This window comes from Aulostomus chinensis, chromosome 4, assembly GCF_037954235.1.
Source record: "Aulostomus chinensis isolate RoL2024-O1b breed Wild chromosome 4, RoL_Achi_v1.0, whole genome shotgun sequence".
NCBI classification, from domain to species: Eukaryota; Metazoa; Chordata; class Actinopteri; order Syngnathiformes; family Aulostomidae; genus Aulostomus; species Aulostomus chinensis.
The window spans coordinates 12,594,048-12,608,360 of NC_141323.1; the positions used below are offsets into that span (position 1 = coordinate 12,594,048).

Here is a 14,313-nt window from a genome sequence, read left to right on the forward strand (position 1 = left end):
CCAGCTAAAAGCAGGATCTTAGCAGAAACAAATATTTTATTCTTCTACCAGGACTACTATGTCTCAGTACAGCTCGATGTCATCTGTGGCTGTACTTTTACATAATAAATATACACAAATGAAACAGTCAATAAGTGATGGTGCTGTGTAGGTACAAGCCATCGCCCCGGGAGTCAATAGTCTTGGGAATCTTTTCCCAACAATAAGCTCTTGTTTTTTTTATAGACATCTACAACAAATTATTCCCCCAGAAGTGTGCGGTTAGTGTCTGGAAAGTTCTTTGCTATTTTATCTGAACTCTTTCAAGACTGTATTGCTGTTAAAACTGTACGAAAAGAACAAATCTCAGCCTTGTGAGGGTTTTGTTGCAAACATCACTGTCGCCATGCAGAAACCGCGGTGCAAATATCACCATGACATGGGGCGAAACACCAGCGAGCCTGAGATCCCTGCTGACGATGCGGAAGGGTACCAACAATGTGGATGCTCAAGGAATTCCTCGGAAGATCTGCATCACCGCGGTTAGTTAGCGTGGTCCCTAGTTGTAGCTCGTGGTAAAGCATCTCTGATGTTTTCTTCACCATCTTAAGGTAGTATTTTGGAGCGTTTAAACAAAATCAAAAGGGGCAAAAAAAGGTGGTCGAGTAACAAAAAGACGTGATCCAAGTATGAGGAGCGACTAAGCAGCTAAACCCACGAGCACGAAACACAAGGAGGGGAGGAAGTGAGGATCTTAAACAGACCAACAAAATAAAATGTGCAAGAAACCAAAAAAAAAAAAGAAAAAAAAAAGCGCAACCTACTTGCAGGATGCTGGTTTTCTTTCCAACCTCATTCACTAAGAATCTCTGCAAAAATATGCCTTTAGCGAAGAAGACAATTGATTTTTGAGGCATCGACGCACCTGATCAGAAACTGCTTCACTGTTGCTCAGGAGGATTTGTAGACACGAGCAACAATCATGATAAATCCCATAATCCCCCGTGCCGGCCTTGTAAACGACACTTAATTTAGGTGTTTAGAATCAGCCTCTTGATGGTTCTTCAAACGCGGCCCGCAGTCCGGATTTATTAAGCAGTCTTTTCTGAATGACTAATTGTTATCATTGATATAACACCATCTGACAAATGAACAAGTCACCAATTGTCACAACACTTTTAGCACATTATCAATCAGTCAGAGCGGGGCTTTTCAGAGCCTGAGCCTCCCCTTGAACAAACCATACATGACTCACACTGCCGTTTCAGTTCCAGATGCCTACAAGATCATGACTGTGCTCCAAATACATGGAAACAGTCTGTTCTGGGTCGTCTACTCGACTCCGATTCTCGGAAAGGACGATAAACAGTCAATTAACAAGATTTTTCACCCCCCCCAAAAAATGGCTTGTGCTGTGGTAGTGCTTTAATAGTTAGTGGTAGCTTTCTTCCACTAAAGCTCAGCCATGGTGACCGATGGTGAACCGAAGATGAACTCGCCCCAAAGCTCCTCTGTCTGCAGCGCTTCTTAGGGGGTTTGATTCTACACCTGCTGAACCTCCACTGCTTACAAGGTTCAGGCAATAATCCTGAGGCAGATCTCTCTTGCTCCCGTCTCCATGGGAGGCTGCAACTTCCTGTCTTTACAGTGCCCTGCTGCCCCACTGCTCTGTTCATTAGAGAGATAATGACATCTGCAGGAGATCCTTGTCACCTTGGCATGTCTGTCTGATCACAGCACCTCACTCATATATCCCTTCTTCCGTTTCCCCTCACCAACCTGATATCAGACAACAGCACAACCTGCATTCAGCCCCAGCAGTAGCGGTGATGATTCATCCAGAGACGGAGGAAGATCCGTCTCCCTAATCAGGCTTTAACCTTTCAAGGGTATTGATCAAGCATCTCTCACTGAGCCATTACAGACACCCGATGCATACAGTGTCTGCCATGAGCCCGTTCCTCCTCATGTCAATCTGTAGTGAAGATTAAAGGGAGGAAGGGTTTGAGGAAAGAGAGGAAAATGCAAGGCTTTGGAGTCAAATTGAGCGGAAAGAAAGGCCACAATTTCCACAATCAATGCTTGCAAGACAAGAAAATAGACTGCTGCTGCCTGTCACAGTGTGAGTTTATTTAAGGTGGCGAAGGACTCGAGAGGTTACTTCATCGATGTATTTTGACATTCGGAGGCTTGTCAGGCATCACTAGCAACATAAGTCTCTACTCTGGCTCGTCTTTACGCACTTCCCTCCTTCCTGTTGCCACGCATCAACCGCACATCTAGCCTGCAGGCGGTGTGAACTGGGGCACAAACAATAACAGTAATCATGGAAAATCATGTGCTGCTCTGGCGGAGGAGACCAGCTGACAGGCTGACTGCTGGAGCCCACAGGGCCTTCTGTACAAGCAACACAGAGAGGACGGTGGGAGGAAGACGGCGAGGAGAAACACAAAAAAATGAGAGTAAAGAGAAGAAGGATTCACCTCTCATCACTACTCCTCGACGAGCTTAGTCATATTCTGCTGTGGCACCCTCTGCTCATTCATCACCCACCCCCACTGAGGTCTACAGAGTGGTACAGTCCATGACTACTAACATTCATTTGGTGATGCTGAAGCTTTAAGAAAGACAGGACTAAACTCTCTGACGTTTGGACGAGTCATGTATGATTCATAAACCATGGGGGGGGGGGGGGTCGGGTCGGTGATGTAATGAGGGGGGAAAAAAAACAACAACATTAACACCTACTCGAATCTTCAAATGAAACTGTAGTTGTGTGATAAGAAAGGTGATTTTTCTGCTGCTCATATAAAAAGATGTTGTAATTTGTAGTGAGGACAGAAAAGGCAGTCATGAATGAGAAAACCTCAGATCGATTGCAGCTCCGTACAGACATCTAGTGCAGTCTTAGCTTTCATTACAACAGCCCGTGCGTGAGTGATCAATTGGCTGGTATCTCATTACTGTCTGGCTGGGCCCAGAGAGAGGGAGAGAGAGAGGGAGGGAGAGAGAGAGAGAGAGAGGGAGGGAGGGAGGGAGAGAGGGAGAGAGAGCATCAGCGTCTGGGGATCTGAGATTGTGCTGTCGGTCCTGGCTATCCAGTAGGAAAAAAAACCCCACATGAATTCATGAATGAACATGCAACATATTCTCATCAAGCTTTCATATGATAGCTAACAACAACAACAACAACAACAATAAAAATTAAGCTCCAATTTTTTTCCACGCCTGCTCCTCTGCATGTCCAGCAACAGGAGCCATCGGTGCACCTGTGCGAACCCCAGCAGTGAGAACCCTCAAGCAACATTCTTTTTAACTCTCAGCGGGAAATGCAGTATTTTAAGGTTGTGTAATGTATAATTAACAGTGAGGGAAACAGCTGCGAATGCGGAGCATTTCTGGGTTCCAGAGCAACAGGAGTCCAAATGTACCCACATCCCACTGCCCTACCCCGGATCTACGGCTGCAGATGTTCTAATGTTTCACCAACAATTACCGCTTTTGTTGCTAGAAAAATGGTAGTAAATGTTCTCACGTCTCGCCAGAAACCCTCGGTTTTGTCAGGAGAACAATGGCTGTAAACGTGCCCACATCTCACGAAAGAAGGACCGGCGTTTCCACTTGAAGGAAAAAAAAAAAAAAAAAAAAAAGTTGCAAAACACCAAAGTCTCGTTCTTGGCTGGCGATTACATGGTTTAAATAGGTTTGGTTGACAGTTTTTAGCTGAAAATCTTTGTAGACGCATAATGTAAAATGTAGAGTATTTTTTTGTGATTGTGGCGGGCAATAATCCTTGATCATGTGGTACATTTTCAAAAAAATTTTTTTGATGGAATAGGCAGGGTATTTATGCAATTTTATGTGATGAAATTGCGTGAATTTACAAAAATTGCGGTTTAATAAATAAGAAAAAAAGAAGTATTTCCCCCCCAACACTCTGTTCTTCACTGGGCTACGTAGGACCTTAACGGAAGGAGACATTTCTCATGGCTTCCTGTGATAAGCAAGCGTCCAACGACACAGGAGGTGCTGGGAATAATGAAGTTCTCATCTGGTTCTCAAACTTGCAAAACCTTGACGAGTCAAACCAGTTCACCGAGTCTCCTTCGCGGGGTTTGCAGCTCTCCGATGCCGTCACCTCACAACCTTCCCAAGGCAACAGGAGGAAAATGGCTGCTCTGGTGTGAAGTAAACGCAACATTTTCAAGACATGTGGGACTTTTTTGCAACGGAAATGTAGGGATTATGAAATCATGCAGGCCCTGCATTTTTCGCGCATTCTGCGTGGAAATCAACGTCGTCTGTGGAAAAAAATGCGGACTTTGGCTGATTATGCGTTGAATTATGTGATCACATGACCATGTTTTTCTGGAGGGACTGTGTAATGGTCCAGCTAACGGCTGGCTGATGTTCAAAAGCAAGTCATATTCTAGGTAGTACATTCTGTTGTATTGGAATTGAAAAAAAAAAAGATGTCCAGCTGCACATTTACATTGACAGAGCATCTAAAATAAGTCAGTGGATGCGATTTCCTGGCTTCTCCTTCATGTAAAGGTCAACTGAGCTTCTGGCTAACTCTGCTTGTTCAAGAGAGACCACCCATGTTTACAAATGTCAAGGTCATAGTTGGCTTCACCCTCTTCATCCAAAAAAAAAAAAAAAAAAGGGAACTCAGCAACTGCAGCATTCTGCGGGTGTCCAGGGTCAGCGGGATCCCAGATACCACAGAGATCGTCACCAGCAGCGCCAGCTTTTATGAGACCATGCATGTTTAGCGACAGTAAACAGGCAGCGTGGTGTGTGGGCTCACGCAGCCCCTCAGGGCGAGTACAGTAACGCACAGCTGAGTGCTTCGGAGAACCCTGCGTTTCTGCCAGCTTGCCTGCCTGTGTCACGATAGAGGGTGCGGGGGGCGGGGGGCGGGGGTCATATGTGTGAGATACTGCAGGCGCGGGGCTGTCTACACACTTGTGTCTTTTCTGATCTCCTTCTCTGAGCTGAGTCCCTCAAGTTGCTGCTGGTCTTTCTGCTCGTCAAGTGAGTCCATGATTTACTGGGTTACAAAAGACACTGAATAAAGCAGGACGTTGAAACACGTAGCCATTTAAATGCCCCTTCTATTCCCAGTGAGGCTGACAGATGAAGGCAACAAAATATTATCTCAGCATCTTGCTAAAACAACTGTTTTTGTCACCAGGACGATGACTGCAACTGCCCCCAAGTCTCTGTTTTTTTTCTGTCGCGGAGACGACTGCACATGTCCCAGCATCCCAGGAAAAACTTTCAGTTGGATTAACACCACACATGGATTTTTTTTTCCAACATCATGTAAACATACAAAACATAATAAATATAAATAAGTACAAACTTTTCCAAGTGCACAAGTGCTTGACGCTGAATAGGTTTCGGTGATGTGGGGAAGTGAAGCAGCAACGGGTGGGAGTCACGGTTGTCATCCTTTTGTTTTGTAACAAATGTCCTGATGAAACGTACAAAAGGAAGACAAGGGACAGCGAGTGAGGACAGAGAGGCAAACCGGGGGAGGGACAAGGGTGCTGCTGGGTTGCTTAGCATGTAAGGATGTAAAGACGGGGAGGGGGAGGGGGAAGGGGGGGGGGGGTGGTTTGCTGTGTTGCCTAGAAGCACTGAGCGGGGACGGCAAATGTCAGTCTGATCAGTGAAAAGTGCCGTGATGAGTCGTGGAGCTGTGACCTCGGATGGAGAGAGGGGAGAAACGAAGGAGAGGACGGGTACACAGGGCGCGACAAGCGGAACGTAACGGGAAAAGGCGAGCACAACAGAACCAGAGAGGAAGAGGGCGAGATTGAGTGAAAGGGAGCAAGACAGAGGGAAAGTTTGTGGTGGGCCAGTGCCTAACCCTGCCAGTGCTGCAGGCTTCATGAAGAGATATCAGCGAAGGCACATTCACAGCCTGCCTATCTCCTAAATGAGGCCACTTCTGTCGGAGAGAAGCTCTGCTGCTCCTCTTCTCACTCACCCACCTCCTCTTGCAATCACACGGGCTGCATGAAGAAAGACCTGGAAGCCATCTATTGCCCTCTTTACTACGTGATTATCCCAGCATTGTTCCACACTGCTGGTCCTTCTTGCACAATTACATTTGTATTAATAGGAGCCTTGTTTTGAAAGAAGCGACAAAATAATTACAGCCTCATCGGGAGAGAGGAGGGAAACCAACGAGACCCCCGGCACCAAGGTGACGCTGCCGTCTCTGGAATGTCTATCCACACTGCCGGTGAAGCTGCCGAGACTTATTTGCTGCATATTAACTAGAGGCACAATGGGGCAACCTTTCCCCTGTAAACGCCCCCGTATGATCGCCGAGGTCTTCATAAACCATTAGAGTAATGGTGATATCATACAGGGCGATAAGACGCCATAAGCTTAATTAATGGAGTCGTCTGCGTGTCGCCGGGAACGTCCCAGAGTCACCGATAATTTAAGTGCCATGAAAAGCACCATGCCATCCAATACATCACCACAGTGCTCCACTGACAACGTATAATGGAGATTTTATTTCACGTCGGCAGCCTGGGATGCTTGCTCTGCCAATGAATATTTGAAACCAAAATCTACGAGAAGCATTTTGTAGCGCTGCTGCTGCTGCTTCTTCTTTTCTCTCTCTCTCTCTCTCTCTTTTTTTTTTTTTTTGGGGTCGTAGCTCTCAACTGGATATTATGTCCACTGTGTAACTTCTGAGGAGGATAAAAGCCCCGCGGCTAAAGCATGACTCCGAGTATGAGAGGATAACATAGCAGAGGCAGACTCTGGTGGAGGCATATTTATAACATCTCCACACGCAGGCTCAGATGATCTGTTCTACACATCCCAATGAAGAGGTGGAAGTGGGTTAATTCAAATGGTTCTACGGGCGATGGGCCCGGGAGGGGAAACCGAGACGTTTCGATGCCTTTCTGGGTGGAATAATTCAAAAATGGGAAGTACAGTTTTGACAACCCTTTTAAAGACTTAACGTGGAATCACACTGAAGTTAATAGAGACACAGCGTGCGCCTCTGAAACCATGCGGATTACTTAGCTATCGGCAGGCGCCACCTGCGAACAAAGTCCTCCTCTCTCCACCAGCAAACCTCCAGAGTCCTCTGGAAAGACAGAGTGAGTGTGCGTGTGTGTGACTAGAATTACTGACACACTTTTAGAAAGTGCTAATCTCCACTTACTGTAGGAATTATTACATAAGGATCTCCACATGTTGCTGAAAAATAAACAGTCCCCCCCCCAACAATCAAGCTTCAGATTTCAACTATCTTCAGCTGCTCTGATGGCAAAAACAAAAAGCGGCTTGACTTGGACACGCGACCAAAGAATTTAGGCTCGACTTGGACTTCCCCCTTAAAGAATTTAGGTTCGACTTGGACTTCCCCCTTAAAAATTTAGGCTCGACATGGGCTTCCCCCTTAAAGAATTTAGGCTTGACTTGGACTCTCCCACAAAGAATTTAGGCTTGACTTGGACTTCCCCTTAAAGAATTTAGGCTCAACTTGGACTTAAAACTTAAAGACTTTAGGCCCGACTTGGACTTCCCCCTCAAAGACTTTAGGCCCGACTTGGACTTGCAAGAACAGCATGAGCATCAAAAGCTACTGTTTTTAACCTCGGCTATTCATATTACAGTATTTATTTCAACGCGGTGTTTCAATAAACCGAAAAGTTCTCACCAATGTTTTCACAGCAGAGAAAATAAGGCTAAATATTTCAACCAGCATCTCATTTCTTGGTATTTTCTGAATGTCTTCTCAAAGACGGCAGCGATGGCTTCAGAGACAAATATTTGGTGCATGTTTTATCCAGAGAGCTTGACAACAACAGCCACATGCTGTGATTCCAACCGGTAATTAATCCTCCCCTACTTTCACATTTCAACGTTCCCTTTAGCTACAGAACATCTGAAAACGTTCATAATTAGCGGCCCTGTTCCTTTAAGAGTAATCAAGAGACGCGCTGTATGTTGAAAGGTAATTATCATGCAGAGATTCAATGAGGAATATTCTAGTTTGAGAAGAAAGCTCACGTTGCTTACACAAAGACTTCATTCACAAAAAAAAAAAAAAAGGAGAGCACAAAACCTCCAGGCAGGACGACGGCCCCGTTATTCCAGTTTATGAAAATCTGCGGCTGAAACATCATATACCAGGAATATATCTGAATTTTTCACAAAAGGTTCATGCAGTATTTTCTGTGATACAAAAGCAAACGTCCAAAGATGCACGATATGCATCAGGGCAACGGGAGGAGAGAGCAGAAAACACAACCGCCTACACCGACGTCGTACAACCACAGATTAAAGCCATCCGTGTGCAGGGGAAGGGGGCCGAACTTGACCACGACCGCATGATCTTTTTATGAAGTAACAACAGAAGTCAGGATGTGACATCAATGCGGCTCACCTGTGGCAGGGCGGAGCTAAGCTGCCGCTGCAGCGAGTCGCGGTCGTAGATGACGTCCTGCAGGTGCTGCTGAGCCAGTCCCAGGCTTTCCTGGGTCTCCCTCAGCGTGTCCAGAAGCCGGTCCCTCTCATCCAGCATGTTGACCATCAGCTGCTCAAAGTGGGAGTCCGGGTCCGAGGCGCTGCTCTGAGAGCCGCGCTGGTTCAGCGCCGTGTCCTCGCTGATGGTGGGCATCACCTCACACATCATCTTGACACTGTCAGGGATCAGGGAGATCATCGGTTAAGCATGGTAGCGTGTAATCAGTCCAACATGATTTAGCTAAAAAAATAAATAACAAAAATTAGCAGTACAAGGGCTTCGGCAGCCTGGGGAGAAAGATTTCATCATGGCGCAAAAGTGATCACTCAAAAAAAAAACCATTAACTTTGCATCAACTTTCCCTCTGAGGCGACATGTGCACACCAATCCAAACCAAAATGGCCCGCATCGGCGTGCATGTGCCTGGGTGTGAAACCCTACTCTCGAGTGCTTGTATGTGCTGTGACTGGCTCTGATACCGTGGGAGCTCAGCGCCAGTGTCACCCCAGCGATTCAAAGCTGCAGAGATGTCTCGGGAGGCTGAGCGTTCTGCCCTAGATTTCATGCTCATGGTGTTTAATGGGCCGGTCCAGATCGAGTTGCATAATACGCTACGTGTATGCAATAGTGGAAATGTGAGGCACCGCTCCAGCCCTTCCCCTCAGGGACTCCAGGAAACCTCAGGTCCTTCTCGCCAAGGCCACAAGTGATTAGACAGATCTGATATCAATCAAAGAGAAAGGAAAATTTTTTGCTTACTTACCTGGATGATACAGGTGGGAAATGTTTGCCTATCAAAACTAGTTCATGCGCGTATACCTGATTAACGAACAAGTCACGAGAGTAAAGACTTTTGCCCAAACTGACATACGAACAAAGCTGCTCATTAAACCAGTGTCTCCTTTCCTACGTGGATACTTCTAAAATACTCCATTATCCATCTATCTAGGTACACAGCATATATCAGAGTTTTAAAGTGGTCGTGCGCAGAGACAGAGACTCGACTCTTGAACTTAAGTTTCAGTCACACAGGCATTTTGAGATTCAGGAGGCAAACAAATATGTTAGCTATACCTTGCCACAAGCTAATTATTATGGGGGGCGCAGTGACTTAAGATTTCACTTCGACCTGACACCAAAGACTTGAGAGGGTTTCTTTTTTTTTATTTATTGGATTAATAACTTGGACTTGGCTTGTGAGATTTAAGTCTTTCCTTGAACTGGCCCCTTCAAAGACTCATCCTCAAAAGACCTAGCTCGGGAGGTTAGCAAACATAAGCATTAGCTCAGCAGCATCAGCCACATGTTAGCTTGCTACCGTTTTTTTTTTATGGGGGGGGGGGGGGGGGGGCTTACTTGACCTGCACTTATGACCGAAGTCTTAAGCCTTTCCTTGGTCCAGCCTCTAAAAGCAAACAAACAACTTGAGAATTGACACGGACTCTCTGGTGAAGAGGCACAAAAGTAGCTAGCAGGCTAGTTCTCCTCTGCTCCCAGTCCTGGAGCTAATCTCGGGCTATCCAAGTTTCAGACTAATCCCTCTATTGATGAAAGAGATGAAATGAATTTAAATCTTCTCAGCTTTTTTTGAGCAATGTGGCAAATACATATAAATATATTCCTCTAATGTTTGAGTATTTCATTTCTCAATACCTGGATTTACCGTGTTCCAAAATAGCAGTTATTCACACAGCAGACTCCTGAATGGGGGGGGGGCACATTAGCTCATCTACTTATCCACCTCCTACTGTCACGTTCTGTCATATTCTGCGACGTGACAGCGACGTTTCATGTAATTCCCCACAGACGCTTTGCACAGGAGACAGAGCCACAGCAAGAAAACCACGGAGAGAAGTAATGAAATTAATGATGGCTGAATTCCATTTAGCTAAATCAGTTGCAGGGTTTGAGCACTGCTCACGCTGGCCATCCGTCACACTATCCTGCCTCACAAGGACACTTGAATAGAACAGAGCTAATGGTCACTTAGATTAAACCTTAAGTAACTCCATGTGTTGACCCAGCCAGATTTATATAGCAAGAATTCAATATAAATGCCCTGATTTGGTCCCCCCCCCCCCCACCCCCCACCGGGAGGGTTATACTGGCAGGCCTGTGTCTCAGCATGTTCTGGCAAGAGGTTGGGGTCTCCCAGGTCTACACCAGGCACCCGGCCAGACTCCCACCAGTTCACTATTCAGCCGCCATCCGCTGCCGTTTAAACCTGTGAGACCAAGCCTGTGCGCTGCTTGGCTGGACTCTCTGCACATGCCACCCTTCGCTTGGAAAGCAGGCTGGCGGACAGCTGAGATTCAGTAATGCATTTTAAGTAGAAGGAAGTGATTTATTCCCGAGGATGGTAGGGACTCTATAGGAATGAGTCCATTAAAAGAAAAAATATATATACATATCTACACATATATATCAATCAAGGGATTTATTGTTTTCCTTTAATGAAAATCAAGAAAAGGAGGCACAAACCTGCTGAATTTATACTATCAGAAACTTTATTGCTGTTTTTTGTTTGTTTTTTTTGCTAAAGAAATCTTTGCCTTCACAACAAAATGGAAAATGGCGGCTTCAAAATGCAAAATGGAGGCAGATGGGAGGCTCATTTCTAGACTCTTAAAGGTCTTTTTTTTTTTTTTAAGGTTTTAAGGCGAAACTTACGCCTGAAAAAAAACAGCCAGATTCTGCGGCTCCTGAGGGGACGGTGTTGTAGGACAAAATCATAAACCTCTGCTGACAAACGTGGTCAGCCCTCGAATGGATTACCGCCATCGCGGGAGGCAGTGACCGTCGCTACACTGATCACTCTAGGCGACCTGTCCGATCATCAGTTAAGCACAAGTGCACAGGAGACCCACTGAATCGTGTGAGGAAAGTCTACACGCAGCGTCGCCGCGAAACCTCAGCGTGAACGACAACAACACTCGCTGGAGGTATTTTAGCTGAGCCTTTTTAGCGCCTGTGTGCTAGGAGCATCATTTCAGGCTGCACTTCCATTGGTGGATGAGTAGACATCGATCATTGCAGCGGCCGCACCGGGGGACGAGCACCAGCTTCACCATATTTCAGCATTTTGGAGCCGCAGACACTGCGACAGCCCAAAATTCTCAAGTTAACAACCAGCGTTTAGCGGGTAGCAGCTTCTCGGTGACGACACTCCAATAAAATAATAATAAACAGCCTCTTAAAATAAGCGCCAGGCATTTTTCTTTTCTTTTTTTTTTATTTCTCCTAAGCGGAGCGGAAGCAAACAATATGAGGATGTCTTTTCCCCCCGCTTGCTTGCACATACAATCACCTTTTGTCCTGTCCCCGCGCTTTATACTGTGATCGGCGTGTGACTGCCCTTATTGATCGCCGCTGTCTATGAGCAATCAATAGATTCTGAGGCACCGAGTGGAAGGAATCCTCCCCTTTTAGTACAGCAGCAGTCCTGAAAAATCCAAGACTTGTCTTTGAAGCAAAAGTTGATGATCGATTCCCGCCATCCCACTCCAAATGTCCTCTTTTGTGGTACATTGTCGCTCCTCAATATTGCGCCTCAGACGGTTTTTGGAGGGTATATTTGAGCAGCAACTCATTAGTGTCTCTTTTTATTAACGATGACATGTAAGAGACGGAAAAGCACGACGGCCAACAAGGGCGTCTGTTGCCATCAGCTGGGATGCTGCTCGTGAAAAATACCACATCCTCGCTGCCGAATAACCAATCTGACCTCAATTTAAATAGTTTTTTTTTTTCTGCATACATTCATAGAGCCTGAGACCGAATGACTTCAGATGGAGTGGTGGTTTACAGACATTTCCCCTGCGATGTAACATCACGGCAAATTATGATAACGCACGTGCCCTCAAAGTCCACCTGGCTTTGGCTTAACATAAATACACGTCTAATAATGAAGATTGTATCTGTCAGACTGAGAGTTGGAGAGGAAATTGGTATTTACAGAATAAGAGCGCTGTACGCACAAGTGAGTGGGTCGGGTTGAAGATGTTAAATGTGGGGCTTTAAGCGCGCGGGAAATCGCAAGCGTGAGAGAAAAACAGCAACACGCTCAATTGTGCACACACCAGAGTCACAGATGCAGGAGTGCACACAAACAGGCAGCGATCCCTGGGCTTTCCTCTCCCCGCCATCTGCCAATCAATGAATTATTCTAGGGTAGAGGAATGAGGTTTTCTAGCCAATTAGTGCGACAAATTAACAGCTCCCCTTTTTTCTTTTTTTTTTTTCAATCCAAACACCTGGTAGCTGGCAGCACAGATCCCAAACATCCCCCAGACAGGCAGAGGAAATGGACGTAATCACTCACACTCATGCTCCTTATTCAAATTATTCTTATTCTATAAGCAATTCCAATCTTCTCCCCAGTTGAAGAATATTGACAGCAACCAAACAACATCGTTTACAAAAAGCGGAGAGGCAAGCGCTGCCTTTCATTCCTCCTCTGAGCTCCGCGCGAGATTGCAGCGCTGCGTTCAAGTAATGGCAGCTATCGTTCGGAATTCTCAGCTCAGTAACTCCAGTGCTACTCGTCAAAAAGGTCGCGGTGATGTCATACGCGCGAATGATGTCACAGAGCAGAGTTCATTTACTTCATGTACTTGGGTCGTACTTCTACCTGGTCGTCCGTGAACAAAAACAAACAAAAACAAGGCCCTGAACACCGCGGTTTGGCCGAGATTCAACGGCACCGAAACATCCGCGTCCATCTTGTGGTTCAACTCTCAACTCTCAGAGAGAGTGAAGCCCCACCCACCCAGCGATGCGGTCTCTCGGCAACAACGGGCTGTCTTAAAGGAGCGCTGTAGTATTCTGACTGTTACAATGTCTATGCCTGTAAGAAAAAAAAAGACAAATGCGATGATGTTTGGCAGCTCCTCGTTTCCACATGCTGCCAGAATTGATTTTATTTTGTGCATATGACTTTCTAATACTTCACCTCGTTGATTGTTATTCAACTCCAGGGAGCATCTGCAGGAAAGTAATATACCTGAGATGATTATCTCCTCTTAAAGGACAACCAGGCTGCAAAACAGGGGGGAAAGATGACAAATGAACCGGCCGCCATTACCTCGCTGAGTAGAGCAGGAGCGGCGTAGGAGCGGCAGGCGGCCGTCTCTGTTGGAAGAATGTACATCTTGTCACTTAGCTACTCCACTTTAAACAAGAACGAATCAGCAAGCCGCAGCTAATTTCCTGAACGTCTTTTGTTAATCTCATTAATGGGAACAAATGTGCGAGTAGATAAGGAGGCACCACACACGCCAGAAAAAAAAGAAAAAGAAAAAAAACAACAGCATATTTTAGAGCAGCACAACCACGACGGGCCAAATTCAGCACAATCCGCCACCTGGAAAACATCAAAAGACATGTGGAGCGTGAGCGTGTGCAGAACGGCGAGAGGGCCGAACACGACACTGTGGCTTTAGAGATAAGCCGTACCGCTGCACGCTTGTTGAGCTCGACTTTGGCCACCAAATAATAATAATTTTTTAAATAAAAGGAATTGTGTCATAGAGCTTTGTCGTTATGGAGTGTGGCATTTCAGAACTCATTAGGTAAGACGATGGCCGTTTAGAAACGATTAATACAAAACACAACAGACCCTAGAAAGCCTGTTAATCTTTCATGAAATACCAGGTCAACATCTCCCAGCGTACGTGATGACACACTTCACTCGCATTAGCGCCACAAGCACCGGGCTGATTACACGTGTTCCAGCGAGGAGCCAACTACCGGGAACTGACACTTTTAAATAATGGTGGAATTTCTTGGCTCGCAGCGTCAAACGGTATTGATGAGCTCAGAGGGAA

General features: G+C 45.9%; 1 protein-coding gene across 1 annotated transcript in view; it reads right to left on the minus strand.

Annotated features, from left to right (window-relative positions):
• Positions 1–14,313, minus strand: part of ppfia2 (PTPRF interacting protein alpha 2) — a 176,327-nt gene that overhangs the window by 137,339 nt on the left and 24,675 nt on the right. The window contains exon 5 of the mRNA XM_086201844.1: positions 8,408–8,663. Coding sequence (XP_086057970.1) covers positions 8,408–8,656 — 249 coding nt within the window. The 5' untranslated portion in view covers positions 8,657–8,663. The remainder of the gene's footprint in view (positions 1–8,407; positions 8,664–14,313) is intronic.